Genomic DNA, 21,345 nt, shown 5'->3' with positions numbered 1-21,345 from the left:
AGCACACATAGCAAACAAATTTACTGGGTCTTGAAGACAAAAGATTTATAAGTAAATAATACATGATGCTTTTCATATTTTTATGAATCAGTTTATTGGATGTCCAGTTAGGAATAATGTTTGCAATACAGTTTAAAAAGCAAGTGCTTAGTGAAGGATAAATGGTTGATTACCAACTTTGATTAAATAATCTTGTATAGAAAATAACTTATAGAATCTAATAAGTCAGGGTGTTTATAAAAGGAAGTGCCTTGTGTTTCTCCTTAGATGGAAGGATATGCTGGAACTCAGCCACTCTAATAGACCTCTCCTTGCTCTCTTTCAAATTCATAGCCTTTGTTAATTTATGAATGTTACATGTATATGTATATGTATATGTATATGTATATGTATATGTATTAAGTACACCCTTATCAATCTTCATATTGTTAATTACCTGGATGTTCACAGACAGGATCATTTGATATTGGATAACCAATTGTGCTTCACCCACTCTCAGCATTCCTTAAACTACCTACCATATTTTGTGTATGGCTGTAACCTCTTAGGGTTCCTTCAGTCCACTTCAGCATGTCTTTGGTTGTTGTCACTGCTCAATTAATCATTAGGCAGTCATTTTTGTGAGGGTTTATGGGTGTAGCCTCTAAAAATCCAGGAATTACAACATCACAGCAAAGTCCATGATCCTCTGTATTTATAATCTTTCTACCGACTCATCTTCAATGAGTGTTGAGGCCTGGTTGCAAGAGCTATTTTGAATATGGGTCAATTGCTAATAGACTCAACAACTCTGTTCTCTGACTGAAGATGTTTTCTGTAATTTTCTCTGTCAGTCTCAAAGAAAAACTTTCTTGATTAGGGGTAAAAACTGCAGTTACCTATGTGTATCAGGACATGTGTTTAGATTGTATTGGTTTAGTAAAGGATATATGTTCTCCTCCAAGGTCAATGACTAATAATCACTTGGTAGCTGACTGGGTTTCTATTACCAGGCATGACTCCTGTCTTGCTGCATGCATATTAAGTCCAATTACTTGTTTACCTCCATGGTATGGGGTTCACGACTGCATCTTTAGGGTTACTGTGTCACACTGGTTGCTACTGTGGTTCATAGGCATAATAACTAGCTAGGACTGGTGGTTGCTTCTCTCCTTTGGAAGCTTGAATTTTGAATTCTGAGACTGTGGTTTTTCAGTCAATCCCACATCAGGGTCCTCTGTGCCCTGTAATTGACATACACAGTATCATTAGCAATACTTCCACCTATGAAGGGCAACCAACAACAGTAAACATAGCCTGTGCTCTTCAACACAGACCAGCAATTTAAATGAGGACTTCCCAAACATTGTGTTAGGGTTTTGTTAGATAGTCTTTGGCTCTTGAGGAGGCATTTTCAGCCCAGATGAGAAAATCTCATTTGAAATATATGTTAATATTCATACACAGACTTATGTTCAATACAGTTAATTTTAAGTAAATCATTAATCAGTACATTTCTGTATGACTTTTTGAGACATCCTTACTATAATTTACCTCCCTCTTCTTCTGTATACATCTGCCCATCCCTAATTAATACCCATTCTCTTCTTCCATGTCACCAGTCAGATCCCTTGTGTCCTGCTATTCTCCTCTCTGATGCTCCTTAACTACCCCAACCTTACCGTGATTGTACTTTTCTGATTTTCTCAGTTTCTCCAGGATATGCACTCATATCTGAAGGTTTTGGAAGTAGGAGTCTCAAATTAGAGAGAACATGTAACATTTGTCTCTTAGGGCCTGCCCTTGTTCAATTTGCTCTTTCCTAGTTCCATCCAATTATCTCCAAAAGTCATTGTTTCGTGTTTTTTAATAGCTGAATAGTATTCCATAGTGAATATGAACCACATTTTTCCCCATTCATCAGTTGAAAGGACATTTAACTTGTTCCTATTTTCTAGCTAGTCTAAAGAAAGAAGCTATGACCCTGGCTGAGCATGTATCTGTATACTAGGATATTGAATCCTTTGCCCTATAGATAGATAGATAGATAGATAGATAGATAGATAGATAGATAGACAGATAGATGATAGATAGATGTCCAATTTCAATCTTAAGCATATGACATCCAACTTTTCCAGCACTATCTGTTAGAGATGCTTGCTTTTCTCCTTCATATAATTTTGGTAATTTTTTAAAATAGCTAAATTTCAAAGACCTCATGTTTGTGACTTTAGTTTTGTATTGTTCTTCTTAACTCCTTTTTTAATTCACTTCATTATTTATTTTCTTACTATGGTTCTGTAAAATACCTTAAGATCAGGAACAGTAATCCCTCTAGTGTTGATTTTTTTGTTTTGTCGATGTTTTGAGTTTCTGTGGGTTTTTTTTTTTAATAATTTTTGTTCAGATTTTTTGGCTGTCTGGGATCTTTTGTGGTTTCATATAAGTTTTAGGATAGTTTTTTTTTTTAATTTCTCTGAACAATGCAATGGAGTTTTGACTGTGGTTACATTAAATGTGTAAATGGCTTTTGCTAATATGATCATTTCCATAATACTAATCCTATTAGTTTGTACCTTATGTCTTTCCACTTGCTATTATCTTTTCTGTCTTTTAAAAATAGTCTTAAATATTTCATCATAGAGGCCATTTACTTCATTGGTTAGGTTTATTTCTAGATATTTTGTTTGATTTTAGTGCATTACAAATGGGTATATGTTTGTGATCTTTTTCACTATAATTTGTTGTAATAAATGCATAAAATGTAAAAATCTGTTTTTTTTTTTTTTGATTTGTGAGTGTTGATTGCCCATGCCCTCCCCTTTCTAAATTTGTTCAACAATTCTAGAAAGTTTTGCTGAATTTATTTATCATTTCTAGAATTTTGGTGCTCTCTATCATGTTGTCTGCAAAAAGCAATTGTTTGATTTATTTCTTCCTTGTTTGATCCTTTTAAGTTCCATCTCTTGCCTACCTATTGTAGCTTGTGTTTTGAACACAATATTGGAGAAGTGGGAGTGGAAATCTGTGTTTTACTCCTGACTTCAGTAAGAATTCTTCAAGTTTTTTTCTATATTTAGGATGGTCATGGCTGTGGGTTTCTCATATATAGTTTTTATTATGTTGAGGTATGGTTCCTCAAGTCCTAAGACTTTCTAGGCCTTTTATAATGAAAGCATGCTGGATTTATAATAAAAGCGTGCTGTTTTTTTCTGTATATATTGTGGTAGTCATATAATTTTTTTTATAAGTCCACTTCTGTTGTTTATCATTTTTATTGGCTGTGAATGTTGAACCAGCTCTGCATTTCAGCTGTAAAGCCAGCTTGGTCATGGTGCAGAATGGTTTGGATGTATGTTTGCATTATGTTTACATGGAAGTGAGACACAGAAAGGGACACTGCTACATTGCTATCACCTTGAAATTAGAATCAGGGTATGAAGCCTATATTTAGTTCCATGACCCAAGTAATAAATCTCAAAAACAATGTTTATCTTATAAGAGATATAGTTTTTGTTTTATTCTTAGTTATTATATGCTCCTGAATAGGTCAGTGTTTTAATGTATCATCAAGGGATGGAGTTATTTGTGCTTGCTGTGCTCAGGAGAGAAGGAACCACTGATGTTTGCCATAGCATCAAGCAGTTCAGCTCTCACATCAGGATTTAATGAAAGGAAAACATTTTAAATGGCAGGGCCACAGCAGCACACCTTGAGTTAACAGTTAACCTAGCTTTCCTTGGCTTTAAAGATCTGCTCCATTTCCTTCTAGGAAAAACAATAAAAAGAAGAACAACAGGGTGCATTCCAATGAAGTCATGGCTGGCTCTGCTTTTAAAAAGTCCGTATTAAAGGAAAATAATGTATTTTGGCACATTAGAAAGGATATTAAAAGTAGAAATGGAATTTAAACGTACAAACCTTATGATACATTTAATTCTCTGGACCACAAAAAATTTAAACCTACACACAATATTAAGCTTGTGTGTTTTTTAAACAATTTGACTTTATAGTTATGGTGCCATAATAAGTGTAAACATGGGCATATAGTTATTCTTTTGTATTATTAAAGAGAGGTGTATTTCATACCATACATTCTGGCTTGGTTTTCCATCATCCAGTATGTCCAAGGGGCCACCATATTCTTCCCAGTACAAATCTTCTCCTTTTATGACTCTTGTTAAGATATAAGCCCGAATATATAATAGCGATAATACAATACAATGAAATACAAACAAACAAGCAAACAGAAAAAGAAACAATAGGAGAGAAACAAAGAAAACCCAATAAACACATATAGAGACACACATGTTCACACCACCAAAAAGCTAATAAAATATTTAATTGGAAACCATAACATACATGCTAAGTATCTACATGTTTCAAAAAGAACAACAAAAGCCTTGGAAAAAGTGACTGTAAATTAATAACAAAATATACAAGCAAGCAAACCCCAGAAAATTCTGACACTTGAAATATTAAAGTTTTAATTCTTTGTTATGTGATGTTTACTTTTCTATTCAAACATATATAAAATTTTGTGAAATATCAAGGATCTTTTATCACAACAGTTTTTAGCAATCATACCGATCCCTTAGCTGAAAGTAATCATCATTGACCTTTATTTTCCTCCTAGGTAAGTACCTGGGATTACATGAAGCTCTCTTTGCTGAATAATAAATTGGTTTTTCATTTTCATTGTCAGATATTCTGATGTTAGAAATACATTTCTGTAAACATCAGTACACTGGCAATGCCAGCCTGTCTCTTAACATTAGCTGGTCAAATAAATATACAAGGAGTTTGTCAAAACTGCTGTGTAGCACACTAAAAAAGAGAAAACCACATCAGTGTGATCAATGAGCTCATAGACTCACACTTCATTTATACATTTCTTAAGAGTCAGGCCCTGCCTTCGGAACTGCAGCAATACTTGAGTCTTAATCCCACGAACAAATAATGGGTCAGAAGGATTCTAGCAAGCAGAGTGGCAGATACATTTTAATTACTTAAAAACTTTGAAAGTCAAGTCAGATATTATTACTTTGAATGTTTTCCTATATCCTATTTTCATTAAGTATCTAATCCAAAATGTATACTTACTTGAAGTATATGTTTCAAAGATCTACACATTGATGCCCCCAATATGAGGCTTCTTTCCAGCGTTATACAGTCCAGTTGTTCCCCATCTGTGTCATGGTGTCTCAGATACCCTAATTCTGTATCTTAGTTCAATCTATATTTGTCAGAGACATTGCTCATTAAATCAACACTTGAAAAATGCTTAAGAATAAACCACCAATTGATATACCACTTCCCCAGCATTTTACAGTACACTGAGTATTGTGTTTTTTCCAGGCCAAGTATAATGAAGGTTTATTAGAGGGAAGGGAAGGGGACCTACAAAAGGGGTAGAGGTAGAGAAAGAGGGCCAGAGAAGGACAGAAAGAGGGAGAAGAGTGGAAGAGAAGAAGAAGACAACAGCTGGAAATATGTTGGGAAGAGAAAGAGAATAGGATATGAAGGGGAGAGGGACAAAAGGAAGAGAGAAAGGGGGAGAGGAAAGAGAGAGGAGAGAGAGGCATAGAGAGAGAGGGAGAATGGGGAGAAAGGAGTACTGGGAAGGGGTGGGGGCTAGCTCCTGGAAAGCAGCTACACAAGCTGTTGCTAGGTAACTGTTGGGTGCAGTCTGGAAGAAATGCTAACACTGAGGAGGAGATGGTGCAACAGTAGATAGGAGCAAAAAACTAACAAGAAATTTGTTTTTAAGTGAAACTTGTAAAGCAATGGGAGACCATATAATCTGAGAGGATTGGGTTTTAGCTTATGCCTTTCAGATCTACATAAACCAGTTTTCTGTTGCTATAACAAAATACCTGGAAATAATACATTTAAAAGATCAATAGGTTGTTTTGTTGTTGTTGTTGTTGTTGTTGTTGTTGTTGTTTGTTTTGGTTTTTTTTTTTTTTTTTTTTTTTTTTTTTTTTTTTTTTTGCTGTTGGTTTCAGTCCATGCTTGGCTGTTCTGGTGTTTTGGTCATGAGGTTAGGCAGACATTATAGAGATGTGTGTTCCATAGGCATAATGAGAAATTTTGGAGATAAGGGAATGCAATAGAGCAAAACTTCCTGTATTATGTGAAAACAGAAAGATGAACCCACAGAGGTTGCAATGCCTCCCTCAACATCAATCACATCATCCTCAACTTCCTTTAAATAGGCTCCAAATCTTAAAAGTTATACCAGCTGTCAATACCTCCTCAGAATGATGCTGAAACATTCACTATTTGGGCTTTTGGAGGAAATTTCAGATCAAATTGTATTACAATCCCAGAAGAACTCAAAAACAAATAAGACACAAAAATGAGAGTAGAGTTTTGAAAAATAATGGAGAGGAAATGTAAAATAAACATTTAATTTTTTTGGTTATAAGAACATACCACCCTTGGTTATTAAAAGAATGTTCTAAGACATTCTTAATCAGTATCATACTATCACATAATATTACCCTATTCCCCATATGTACTTTTTACTAAGTATTCTTACTCAAATAGATAATGAAATAAAGCCAAGGAAATTACTATAAATTTTAATTTGTTTAAATTATGTACAAAAGTGAGATTCCCAAAAACTCAGGGGTTCACCCTGGGAGAGAGCATGGATTTTCCTGCCGAAGAGAACATTATTTCATTGTCACAATTAGAAATTAAAGTTTAAATATGAGAAGAGTATGTATAAGTAGAGAGATGGATGGCTCTGAGCCTTCTCTAAGACCACGTGACCTCCTGCAGCAATGCAGTCCACCTCTAACCTAAATCAGTGCAGGTGTTGAGAAGCCCTGCTCCAAGCTGGTCTTGGCAAACTGCAAAAGAACATGATTATAGTGCATGAATTTAAGAAGCAGAGAGGTACACATAGAGCACTGTCTAACCACTCACACTGGCTGGTGCTTTTGCCTGGTGACTATTTGTAAAGAGTGATGCTTCCATACCCCGTAGTCATGGTATTTTTTTTTTTTTATAAACATGCACATTTTATATTGTTCTAGATCTCCAGATACAAAGATCCCAGGACATCTTTAAAAGCTCAGTGCAGTTTTGTTTACTGAATTTGAAAGCACTACGCTTGTGTTCTTCTGTGGAGTTTAAAATATCCTGCAGTGATTTTTTTATCACTAAGTCTCAGGGGTGGGGGATGTGTGAGAATGTGCTGCAGGTGTTTTATACAATAATGGCAACAGTGTTAACCCAGGGCTATGTGTCAACTATCACCTGTGTGATTTTGCTTTGCCTGGGGACAGGACCCATACTGCCCCAACTCAGAATATCATTGTCACCTTTCTTTCAGCATTGATTTTATTAAAGGTATTGATTCTTGTACTACTGTACCTCCAAAACTAAAATGGCAACTGTTAAAATAACATAAAATATTGGTAAGGAAAGAAGGAAAGAACAATGATGTATAATTTTAATATAGTGTTTTGAGCAGAACAGGGCAGTTTTGAAATCAGCACCTATCAAATTTAAATAGATGTTGGAGTTTACTTAATGTACCAATTATAATTCCCTCTTTTGGATAGACAAATGAATTATATTTAAATAAGACAGTAGCATTCTGGAAAATTGGATACCTATATAATAACTTCTAAAGTAATGGCATCTTATGTGACTCTGAAACTATCACACAAATAAAAACTTTACTCCTACAATCATATTGAGAATAAAACAAATTGGAATTGTCATTTTATAATTCATTTTAAAAATAATTTTGAAATTCAGATACAATATGATTGTTAATCAGTACAATAACTACATCAATTTGTTTTACATTTCTATGCTTATTACTTTTCTTCATATCAACATAAATAAACATGTGGGTCAAACATTATAAAATAATTGTTTATTATTATTATTACACCCTTTGCATAATTTGAGTTTTGTAGGAGGACATTTTATTTAACTTTTAAACATTTGACAATTGTTTTATATGAATATTCATATTCTCATTTCTGTTGAAAAATTAAAACACTTGTCTGAACTTGGCGAAGATTTGGATATCCCTGAATACTATGTGTAAATGTGTCCTCCTATACTGTGACGAATGATTGCAGGTAACTATGCACCTATTTTTTACTTTAACCCATCCCTGCTATCTGATATATCTTCTATATACCTCTGAACATGAAATATTTGACTGACACTTTTATAACATGTACCACTATTAACTTAATATGCTCCTTTCATATTTACTAAATTAAAATTTTGAGTTCCAATTAAATTAATTTGTCTGTTACCATATCAAAATAAAAAATCAAGATAAAATTTTAATTTTGAAATTTTTAAATCTTCTTATACTATTTGAAAATTTCTTTGTATCATCCAGCCTTTCTCAGAATGAGTGTCATAGTATGAGTACAATTTTATTTTACACCCTATGCCCAGTTAACCTGAGTCCAGAACTTAGATTCTATATTTCTTTGTATCATAGTTTCACTTTAATATTTCTCTCCTTTTCAATTTATTTTGATTTTTCAGATTGATTTTTCTCTTAGTCTGTTACAAAATGCCACCCTTTCTCCCAATTTTCATGAAAAATTTGACAGTAAGCATAGTTAACTCTTGATTTTCCAGAACATTTTTTTTTTACTTCAATTGATATACTTTTGCAAGTATATGGAAGGGAACTGTGGGGGAAAACTTAGCTTTCAGAGACAGAAATAAGACAAGAGAGGTAAAAAGTCAATAAGGAGTCAAAATAATATTACTAGAAAGAATAAAGCAGGGTGGAGAATAAGAAGATGACGAGAGATAAAGAGCACATACAGTAACCATTTGGAAGAAAAATCTGCCCACCTGTGTAATAGTACTTTAAGTGTTGGAGAATGGTAAACAAAGCAGCTACAACTCTTCTGTTTGAGGTCAAGACAAATATCATGGGCTTAGGGGACCAATGCTTAAAATTCTGCTTAAAAAGCCTAGTCTGAAGAGTTAGTAGGCCCATGCAGGAAACATAATTTCAATTGCCAACTAAACTGATACTGCAGACAATTATCATTCATTATCTGTGTTGATACTTGTAGATAAAAATGGCTCACATCCTTAAACATTCAAGCAATAGTGATTTATTTTCATATAAAAAATCAATAGGTACTGAAGAGGTCCCTGACTGTTCAAGTACAAAAAATAAATCCTGGATATGGACCGAGTCCTAAACCAGTTCCATTACGTATGAGGCTCAGAGGGCATTCAGAAGAGGATACAGGAAATAGGGAACAACTAGAAGAGAGGGTGAAAGGCTCTTAAACAGCATTCCTCAGACTTTAACTCACGTAAACTGTAGTTGTCTGCATTGGTCTACACAAGATCAGTCCTATCAACAATAACTTATGAACTGTGAAGGGATTCAGATGGCCTTACATTTACTTTTAAATTGTTTGTATTTTATAGATTCTGGAAGGCAGATACTATAAATATAGTTTGTTTTGATACGTAGCCTCTCCAAATTCCACCATCACATAAATAAGCCAAGCTAATATTGGTTAACCATACAAATGTACATACATATGTAAGAGATTAACTGAGGGAGAGGAAGAATGGAGTGCTAGGGAAGTGGAGGATGGGAGTGAGCAGTGCACAATGTGTGCACATGCAAACATATGCAAAAGTAATACAAATTTGAAAAAGACTATTATTCTTTTGCATGTAGAAATAGACCATCCCATCTGCAGATACCAAAGCCAGACACTATTGCTGATGCCAAAAAGTACTTGCTGACAGGAACCTGTGATAGCTGTCCCCTGAGAGACTCTGCCAGAGCCTGATCAATACAGATGCAGATGCTTGCAGCCAACGACTGGACGAGTACAGGGACCCAAACAGAGGAGTAAGGGAAAAGGTGCTGAAGGGGTTTGCAAACTCATATAAAGAACAATATCAACCACCTAGACCCCTGAGAACTCCCAGGAACTACGCCATCAACTAAAGAGTACCATGGTTCCAGATACATATGTAGCAGAGGATGTCCTTGTCTGGCATCAAGGGAAGCAGAGGACCTTGATCCTGTAAAAGCTTGATGCTGCAGCAGAGGAGGATGCTAGGGTGGTGAGGCAGGAGTGGGTGGGTGTGTAGGGAGCAACCTCATAGAAGCAGAGGGAGGGGAACGGGATAAATAAATAAAATAATTAATAAAAAAGAAATAGGTATTTCCACAAATCAATATTTCTCATAACGTTGTTTCATTGAACCCACATCCAGAAATAATGTCTTAGTATTTTTTATTTTTTCTTTATAAAGTGGTTATATGCCACTTTGAAACATCCTTATTGTTAAGCACAATTTCCATATTAGGGGGGAGTGACAGGTTGTTATGTCACCAAGGATTTATTCCACATATCAACATGAACTAAACAAACACAAGATAGCAAAACTACCTCAAGATTTTTTTTTTTTTAAGAGCTTGAAAATACTCAAAAAATTGTTTCCACCTTGGGAAAATACAAAATTTCCCCACAGTTAATGAAAGCATGAATGTTCAGTTGTAATAAAATATTAACGTTTTCATTACCACATACATTGGAAATAAATGCAATTTTCATTTTATTCAAAAGTGCTATTTAAAATCCGGATGGTTAACTTACATTGTCTCCTTGTGCCACTGCACAAGTTATCTTCCTTTGGGAACCTTTTACTCTGTTGTCAGGGAGTGCTTTGCAATTAGACTCCCCAGGCTGCACTTCATCTCCCAGCTGTACCCCCTGAGGGCATCCTTTGCATTTTCTTTTGACCGTTTTCTTAGTTGTATAAATAATCTATACCTGGATGCTTTGTCTTTACTTTTGTTTCAATAACTTGGTGAAGTGGCGAATGGAAAGGGCTGGTCAGACCAATGCATCACAAAGTTAAACATTCAAGAGCATTCTAACATGTTAATACTCAATGGTGACTGAATAGATGTCTAGATAAGTAAACAAATACACTATATCCCTAAATGAAAAAGAAGTAGATATTCTATAACATGTCCTATGTGCCAAAGCAGAGAGTAGCATATATAAACAGGACTTTTAGGATAAAGTTAAACTACTAACAATTAAGTTAGGAAAAATAAATTTACTTACTATTTTTACCTTTACAAATTATGAGTATTTTTCACCTTTAAGAGAAATTACATTTATTAGGCTTTAATCAAATGTATCTCATCCCGGGCAGTCTGGTTCTTGCTGATTTTAATTGTGTTTCTTTTGCACAATCTTTCTTGGTTTCCATTATTCTGCTTTGGGTTCCTTTCAGTATTATTCACTATTTATACACTTCCTGTCAGGGTAGACATGCATTAGACTCCTATTCTTATACAAATATCACTAAGATGTATTTCAAGATTATTCCTAATTTGCTTCACTCATGACAGTTTATCAGGGTTTTGTGAAGACAGAGAGACTAAAATGTCCATTTAAGTGTTGTAGAGCTGAAACATTTCTTGGTGATTCAAGACACTGGCTTAAACAGGCTTAGTCATTTATCTTCAGATAGGAAGTGTGTGTGTGTGTGTGTGTGTGTGTGTGTGTGTGCATGAGTGTATTTCTTGAATTAATAGTGCATTTCTTTGTAAAGTATATTGAATAGTATATTTATTAATTTTCACTAAAAACCAGTTTAAGAGTCACGTGTAAACAAATTTATGTATTCATAGGGTAGCAGGTGATACATGCACACTGGGTGATTTCATGTAAGATTTAAATCAGATTAAACACTGGCCTCACAAATATTTCACTAGGGTGAAGCATTTAAAAGTCCTTTGTTTTACATTTTTAAAATATAAAAGTAATGCTCACCCTGTTGAGTAATAGCACTTTATGTGTCATATCTTACTATAAATTTCAAAATTTTAGTAAACACAACCCTGAGACATACCTCTAGAGCAGGAGCCAAAAGGTCTTATTACACACACAAGATTAATGATTTCTGCAGAAGACTAGAACATTCAACAGAATACCACATATTATAGCACTGAGAATAGATATCATTAAATCTCTTAGAGTTAAATAGACAAAAAAAAAGTATACCATGAAGTGTAATATTCTCAGAATAGTCAACATCTACAGTCTTTTTCATTCTTTTTTCCTCTACTTGATTGCCTTGTCAAAATCCTCTCAGACAATGTTGTATAGTACAACTTATTGTGAGCGTCCACATATTTATTCTTTTAATGGCATTTTTTCAAACTTTATCAAACAAAATAACATTTACTCATAGCTGACCAGTTAGCTCAGTTGGTTAATGATATTTATTTATTTATTTATTTATTTATTTATTTATTTATTTATTTATTTATATTTTTACCATCACTGACATTGTTAGAACCTATCTTCCTTTTCTATTGTAGCATTCAAGTAAAGAACTTTGACATAGTGTATGGAATGAATGTTTTCACTGTCACCTTTCTATTATAATCACATTGACTTTTTTTTCTTTAGGTTATTAAAGTCTACATCACAGAAAATATTTGTATTTAATCAAATAGTGCATTTTTAATTTTTTAAAAAAAACTCTTCTTTAAAAAAGAGCAGGACATGAAATTGGAAAGTAAGTCTATAGGGGTCATTTGGCTTCTATGCTAGGTAGTTTCTAACTCATCCTCTAAGAAAGAGCTACATAAGTTTACATGCAATCAAGTAAGGTAATGGAGTATGCATTTTAGGAAGACTAGTGTAAAACACACAGAGAACACTTCAGAGAAGAGAGAAAGTGTTATCTAGAGAATAGATAAGCAACAATTTAATATAGTCAGAAAAAGTGACATAATGGTCCTGGGCCTGAAGATTAGGTAAATTAGGAAATCTGATGCATACAAGTACCATTTCATTCCAGGTGTGTGGCAATGTTTAGGGCCAAAAATGATGTATAGGGTGAGTCAGAGGATGTTTAAATGAAAGTAATCCTAATTAAATGTTTATAGAATTCCTAGTATATGAAGGGAAATTTTACCTAGAAATCCACATAAAGAACAGACGCTGTACTTATTTTTAGGTTACCAAGTCCAACATAAACATCTATGTCATAAAAATAAATTAGTTCAAATATTCCTGGGCTCTTTTCTAGAAGAATCACTGTGGGCTTATTATACAAACATCCAGGACCATCATACAACTTAATCTTCAAAATGACAATGCTGATAACTCTGTTAAAACATAAGTGTATATGAAGATACATGCTCAATTGCAGCTTACTCTAAAATGTAGTTGATTGCTTTCGACAGGCTAGAAAGGAATAACATGCTGGGACTTTAATGAAATAAGGCAAAGAAATCCAATTTGCAGTTATTAGCACCTAGGAAATTTGTGGTACATAAGAGAATAAAGAGAGACCGTGGACTGACTAGCACTTTTATTAAGAAGAAAGGAGTAGAAAATTAAGGAAATATTACCACTTTCTGTGTCAATTCATTAAAATTACTTGCCCAGCTCTTCTTTTGTCTTAGTGGCCCTATTCACAGTAAGAAAATGAGTCAATTTAATATTGACATCTCTCAACTTATTAGGAGTCCTTGGATACTTATTAAGTAACAAAGAATTTCTTTTCAAGTTGCTCAATCAATCCAAGGCTTTGATTCTTTCGCTTTGTGGATTTGTATTAAAATAATATTAGGTAAACATGCCTCTGTGTCTAACAGTGAAATGTAGACACAGAAGACATTCATCATACCTCACCATTATATTCACAATCCTTTACAAGTTTTCAATTATCAGGATTAGGATTATTGCCATGTAAAAGACTACAATTCCTGTAATTCAGCATATCATAATATATTTTATATTTTTATTTTACTCATGTTCAAACTCTTGTGTTTTCAAATTTTAGAATGCAACAAGCACTCTAATTTGAAAATAAAATATTATAGTATTATAATATATATTTAATGAAGTCATTTATGTGCAATTTTGAGCTTAACATCCATTGAAAGATATTTGCTTGCTGTGATATTACACAGGGTGTATACCTATGTTTGAAATTTCAATTTCTCTTTCAGTAAAGACATGTGGCTCTAATCTTCAAGGACCAAGTGGCACCTTTACATCTCCCAACTTTCCATTCCAGTATGACAGCAATGCACAATGTGTATGGGTGATCACTGCAGTGAATACCAATAAGGTAAGGGTTTTTAAATGCACTTAAAAACCATAGTCATAAAGACAATTATGAAGATATAGCAAGGAGAGGACAGAAAACTGTGAGTCCAGCATAAGTCACAAAATAGGCTTACCATTTTATTTGTATCTAAAAGAAATATAAATGAGAAATTTGGAAATTATGTCTCTGTTCACAGTTACTTACATGTAAAAGAATGCATCCGGAATTTATCATTAAATTATTTTTGACATATGTGTTTGAAGTTTGCACGCAGAGGCTTCTTTTCCTAAAACAGCTGTTGATTATGGCTCTTTACTTGATGTGGTTTTCTATTTGACATGCCTTTCAGGTATATTAGGTTTTCATGCATAGGTAACTTTCATTTGTGCCTTGCTGTCACTAACAATACTTTCAGTAATTTATTAGATATAGGTGGTTTAATGTGCTCTGAAGCAATAGAAGATCCATATTATGGATGTTTCAAAAGACTGAATTTTCATCCTGTTTGTCCACCACATGAGTAATGTAGCAAGTACCACTCACTGAACTACAAACAAAAATACAGCATCAAATATGGAAAAGGAACTAAATTTGATTTATCAACCTTGCTTTAACTACCTTGATTCTCTTTGAAAAGTCCATTTCTTTATTAATTCTATTTTAAGTCCTAAATGTTGAGGCTATTCTCAGCTCCTTAGATTCTAATATGTTCTATGGTTAGAGTAGAAACATCTTAGTAATTAATGCTCTAAAATGGGTCAGATAATGTATCTCAGAGTGATATGTAATTCACAGAATAGTTTAGGTCGTTTAAACTCTGAAATTCAATTTCTTTTCCTCAGTAAAGGCATGTACTTTATGTTTTATTGTGAGGAATGAATAAAGTAGCACATGTTAAGTCATCTGTTCTCTTAGTAGGTTTTTGTAATATATTTATAATTATTAGAGAAACTAAATACTGTCTAAGAGAATGTCTCTAATATCCAACAAGTTCTTGAACTATAACCCTAAGAACTATAGAGTTAGTATAAAAATATCCTTGCTGTTTAACTTTATTTACCTTAATATAGAATAATGATAGATTAATTAAAAATTGAAAAAACCTAAAATTATAATGAATTTTATTAAAAGTAAGAAAAATCAAAAAACAAAGATACAAACACAAACACTAAATCAGACCCTTAACTACATAAGGACATTCTTCCATCAATTCAACTTAAGTCACTAATTTAATTCAGATAATATATTACAATGTTAACGAACAATGTTCTTCCAAATTATTGATTCTTTAGAAAACAAAAATTAAAAATATACTTGTGATGATAACCTAATGCTTGCTCAACACTTTATAAAGGTGATAAATAATCTTCGCAGAACTTTATAAACTATTCACTCCCATTTGAGTAGCAATTATGTTTTCTACATTTATAAGCATCTCTGAATGCTTATAATAATTAATATAATTTAGGGCTTAAAATTATTGAAACATTTCTATAGCATATCTCAAATTAAAGATAATTTTATCAATCAAAGTTAGTGATTATATTTATTCAGGGATATGAAAAGATTAGATCATGTTAGATAAATACAGAGAAAACTGACAATCTTTGAAAATAAAGGTGGTCACTTATGACAGTAATTTAAAATTTCCCAGACTTTTGTCTTCTAGATTTTCAAATAGGAACTTATCATTTTACATGATCACCACTTCAGAAAGCAATCTTTCTCAATTAAATTAAGATTAGATAGTGAAGGTCAGCATTGCATTTGTTTGATAATGAATTATGTGTGTATATATTTGTTTGCATGCATTCAAGTATGTATGAATGTACTCATTATGATTGGTCTCATATAAAGTAATAATTATATTTTACTGAAATAAACATGAGGTAATTATATTATTTAGTATGAAAACATCATATTAACTTTTAAATTATATTAATTATTATATTTTACATATTCATTCAATTGAAATACATATGAAAGTCATAGATGGAGACAGATGGATACAGATGGAGAAATAGATGGAGATACAAAGAGAACTATAATATACATACATACCTATCACTGCAAAAATATACTTCCATATTAGTCTTTTATTCTTCTTACATATGTGCCATTCATAATGTATATTTTTCTTCACAGTACACTAAAGGTTGTAGCACATAGATTATAAAACAATTTTGGAAAGAGTAATTTCCACAGATTGATCCTAGAACCCTTAAGAACCACAATTACTAACATACACTGCTAGCACACCTCTCCTTTGTTTGGTATAAATCCCAAGTAAGTGCGTTGTTTAAATCTGCTGTTTGTATAACTGTATTTGATGGCTCTAGTTCATATGTTTTTATATTTTATCATTTAAAAATCAATCATGTTGTCATAAACATCTGAAGTACATAGTTGGCTGGTATATATAAAATGTACATCATGAAACGTCAAAATTGCAACAAAAATTTCATATCTTGAGAGCTGCTCTTACTAACTATATTGAATCATGTGTAAAACAGTTGGCTCTTTTGTCTTGTATTTGAAATCACTACATTTTGTAAGTTTGCAGTGCTGATTAGCTGGGAGACCATAAAACACCTAATACTAGGCAGGATATGTAATTTTACTGGTATCTTGTTAAGATGTATATTACTTTTCTGTTCATTGTTAAACAACTTCACATATAATGCAAAAGTAATTCTACAATTAATTATGTGATATATATTGTGTGTTATGATAAAATATTAAGCAATTAACTCAGTAGCCATTAATGATATCTTTATGACAATTAAAATCTCAAAAATATAATATAGGAGCAGGAGAGATGGTTCAGTAGTTACAAGCTAATACTTTTTACCAAAGACCAATTTGTGTCTACCATTCACTTTGGTTTTCTCATTATTATCTGTAACTAGAACTCTAGGGAAATTCAATCCACCCTCTGGATTGGTGAGAACAGCAATTGTGTAACCAACCCAAATAAATAAACACAATTAACCTAATAATGACCTAATTAGGAATAAAACATACTATCCAAGATTTACAATATTAGTATGTATTTTTATGTTTTCTTAGATTATTTCACAGGACAAGACATGAAATATTTCTCTTAGTTTTGGGATTTGATTACTGAGTATGATTAAGATTTAATTTATACTAACAAGTTAAAGTATCGAAACTGGTACTTCACTGGTCAAGGAGTTGATTTTTATTTGTGCTATTGTGGTATTGTATTACTTGTAACTTGAGTTATTGTGTTAATTGTGTTATTAACTCACTTATCTTGGACTGCATGTGTGAAATCAATTGAAGGTTCTCCTTTATAAGTTAGTTCTATTGGAAATCCCTTTTCAAGGTGTTTGTTTGATTTTTGCTCTCTCTCTCTCTCTCTCTCTCTCTCTCTCTCTCTCTCTCTCTCTCTCTGTTTCACAAGGAAGGACTGCCCAATGATGTCTCCATGTGCTGTCTAAGTGTATCATGAGTAGCCACATAAGTCCCTTGAAGGCTTAATTATTTAGAAGCAGATGCATTTGAAATATGAAGAGGTATTAAAGAGTATAGTGAGCAAGGGACATCAAAGGAACTCTGGATCAATCATTGGTAGTATCTACTTCCATGACAGTGCTTACTACAGTAGTACAAAGACCAAATGACCAAGTGAGAAAGGAATTCAATACTTCACTAAAAGGAAAGCCATCTTGGCAGTTATACCAGGATATAATACTTAAAAAGTAACAATAATGTATAGACGTTCATATGTATATGAATAGAAATCAGAAAGCTAATAAATATTCCTTAGAAAATAAACTTGATTAAAAAATGTATTTAGGCTACTTTATGACACTTAGATGAAAACAAAAATACTGACAGATTATTTTCCATTTCCTTACTGATTCATACCAATTCAGCAAACCCTTAATTATTCTATATGCAATCAAAGTCAATGGTACCTATCTTCATCATTAATTGCTGCATTTAAATTTTTTAGGTACAGTAAATAGCTATTTAAACTCAAACTAATATGAATGAACAATAATAATAATAAATGGAAATATTACAGTTGGTTATTATAAGGATTATATCTGGAAAAAAGATTAAAAATGTTCTTCACCTCTACTATAAAGAAAAATGTAACCTATCATTCTGCAATAGCTATGTCAATACTGAACTAGTGGCACATATTGCTGGTGGGTTGGTATCACGTTTATGGTGTCTGGGACTGGGTATAACAATTGATATTTTTTTTTCCTTTGTTAACCTGCATAGAACACATTGAAGCATATGAAAGCCAACAAAGTGAAAGATTCCTAGTCAGTTTGAGATTGATTCTCTATAATCTACAGTCAAAGTGTCTTTAGTAAAATGGTCTTACCATGTACTTATGGCATGTAAACAGAAAAAAAAAATGGCAGGAGATAGGCTGAGTGATCTTCAGGTTTCATTCTGCTTTTTTTTTTTCTTTTGTCACTTCCTCTGTCTAGATTGCTAAAATCCCAAATCTTCACTAAGTTCCATCTTGATTCCTCTGACGTCTTCCCTGGCCCAAGGGTAAATGGCAGAGATAATGTTTATTACTTTCATTTATCCTTATTCTATGCCAAACAACAAAGATGTATATTAGGTTCTCCATAGAAGAAAACTTACATTTATACATGTATATATGTACTATGTATGTACACAAATATATAAAACACATATGAATTATATATATATATATATATATATATGTATATATATATATATACATACATACATATATGCATATGTGTATATTCAAACATATGCATACATATTTTTTTAAAAATTGATTTATACAATTGTGGACATTGGAAAATCCAAAATCTGCAGGTACTGCCTAAAGTCTCTCTGCTGCCACATTTCAGTCTTTGATGGATTGTTTTACCCTTTCATTTTGTTTCGTTTTGGTTTGGTTTTTTTTATTGGATATTTTATGTATTCATAATCCAAATGTTATCCCCTTTCCTGGTTTCCCCTCCAGAAACCCCTTATCCCATCCTCCCTTTCCCTACTACTATGATGGTGCTCACCCCAGCTTCTGCCTCCCAGCCCTGGCATTTGCCTACACTGTGGCATTGAGCCTTCACAGGACCAAGGACCTTTTCTCCCAACAGTGTCCTACAAGGTCATACTCTTCTACATATGCAGCTGGAGCCATGGGTCCCTCCATGGGTACTCTTTGGTTGGTGGTTTAGTCCAGGGGAGCTCTAGGAGATCTGGTTGGGTGATATTGTTGTTCTTCCTATGGGGTTGCAAACCCCTTCAGCTCCTACAGTCCTTTCTCTAACTCCTCCATTGTGGCCCCCATGCTTAGTCCAATGGTTCCCTGTGAGCATGCATCTTTGTATTTGTCAGGTTGTGGCACAGCCTCTCAGGAGACAGCTATACCAGGCTCTTGTCAGCAAGCACTTTTTGCATTCAAAATTGTACCTGGGTTTGGTGTCTGTATATGGGATGGATCCCCAGGTGGAGCAGTGTCTCATGGCCTTTCCCACAGTCTCTGATCCACACTTTGTCTCTGTATTTCCTCCCATGAATATTTTGTTCCCCCTTCTAACAAGGACTGAAGCATACACACTTTAGTCTTCTTTCTTGAACTTCATGTTGTCTGTGGATTGTATCTTAGGTATTCCAAGCTTTTGGGCTAATATCTACTTATCAGTGAGTGCATACCATGTATGTTCTTTTGTGATTGGGTTACCTCATTCATAATGATATTTTCTAAATCCATCCTCTTGCCTAAAAATTTCATGAATTTATTGTTTTTAATAGCTGAGTAGCAGCTTCTGGCTATTACAAATAAACTGCTATGAAAATAGTGAAGCATGTGTTCTTGTTATATATTGGAGCATCTTTTGAGTATAAGCACAGGAGTGGTATAGCTGGGTCCTCAGATAATACTATGTACAATTTTCTGAGGAACAGACAGTCTGATTTACACAATATTTTTACCAGTTTGCAATCCCACAGGCAATGGATGAGTGTTCCTTTTTCTCAGCATCCTTGCCAACATCTGCTGCTGTTACCTGAGTTTTTGATCTTCCCCATTCTGACTAATGTGAGGTAGAATCTCAGGATTGTTTTTATTTGCATTTCCCTGGTGAGTAAGGACAAAACAAAATTTACACAATATCTATCCACAAATCTAGACCTACAAAGGATAATAGATGGAAAAGTCCAACACAAAGAGTGAAACTACACCCTAGAAAAAAGCAAGAAAGTAATCTTTCAACAAACCCAAAAGAAGATAGCCACACAAACATAATTCCACCTCTAACAACAAAAATAACAGGAAGCAACAATCACATTTCTTTAATATCTCTTAACATCAATGGACTCAATTCCCCAATAAAAAGGCAAAGACTAACAGACTGGGTATGTAAACAGGATCCAACATTTTGCTGCATACAAGAAACACACCTCAGTGATAAAGATAGACACTACCTCAGAGTAAAAGTCTATAAAACATTTTACTTTTCCAAGTAAATGATCCCAAGAAATAAGTTGAAGTATCTATTCTTTATTTTCATTTTTCACATGATTTATTAAAATTCAATATGATTCTAGTTTGTTGTTCTCCTTGTCCTAAGTCATTATTTGATTTACTTCTTTCAATTTTTTATTATGAATTTTCTTCATTTACGTTACAAATGCTATCCCTAAAGTCCCCTATACCCTCCCCTCACCCTGCTCCCCTACCCACCCACTCCCACTTTTTGGCCCTGACATTCCCCTGTACTGGAGTATATAAAGTTTGGAAGACCAAGGGGCCTCTCTTCCCAATGATGACTGAGTACGCCATCTTCTGCTTCATATGCAGCTAGAGACATGAGCTCCATGGGTACTGGTTAGTTCATATTGTTGTTCCACTCATAGGGTTGCAGACCCCTTCAGTTCCTTGGATACTTTCTCTAGCTNCTCCATTGGGGGCCCTGTGCTCCATCCAATAGATGACTCTGAGCATCCACTTCTGTATTTTCCAGGCACTGANNTAGCCTCACATGAGACAGCTATATCAGGGTCCTTTCAGCAAAATCTTGCTGGCATATGCAACAGTGTTTGATCAATCAGCGTTTGCTGGCTGATTATGGGATGGATCCCCAGGTGGGGTAGTTTCTGGATGGTCCATCCTTTAATCTTAGGTCCATACTTTGACTCTGTAATTCCTTCCATGGGTATTTTGTTCCCTACTCTAAGGAGGAATGAAGTATCCACACGTTGGTCTTCCTTCTT

At 33.7% G+C, this 21,345-nt stretch overlaps 1 protein-coding gene across 4 annotated transcripts in view; it reads left to right on the top strand.

Annotated features, from left to right (window-relative positions):
• The window catches only part of Csmd3 (CUB and Sushi multiple domains 3), a 1,165,720-nt gene that overhangs the window by 541,834 nt on the left and 602,541 nt on the right, over nt 1–21,345 (top strand). For all 4 annotated transcript variants that reach the window (XM_021216672.2, XM_029547950.1, XM_029547951.1 and 1 more), the window contains one exon: nt 14,000–14,121. In XM_021216672.2, coding sequence (XP_021072331.1) covers nt 14,000–14,121 — 122 coding nt within the window. The remainder of the gene's footprint in view (nt 1–13,999; nt 14,122–21,345) is intronic.

Source organism: Mus pahari, chromosome 17 (assembly GCF_900095145.1).
Source record: "Mus pahari chromosome 17, PAHARI_EIJ_v1.1, whole genome shotgun sequence".
NCBI classification, from domain to species: domain Eukaryota; kingdom Metazoa; phylum Chordata; class Mammalia; order Rodentia; family Muridae; genus Mus; species Mus pahari.
This window is presented reverse-complemented; position numbering and strand designations above follow the sequence as displayed.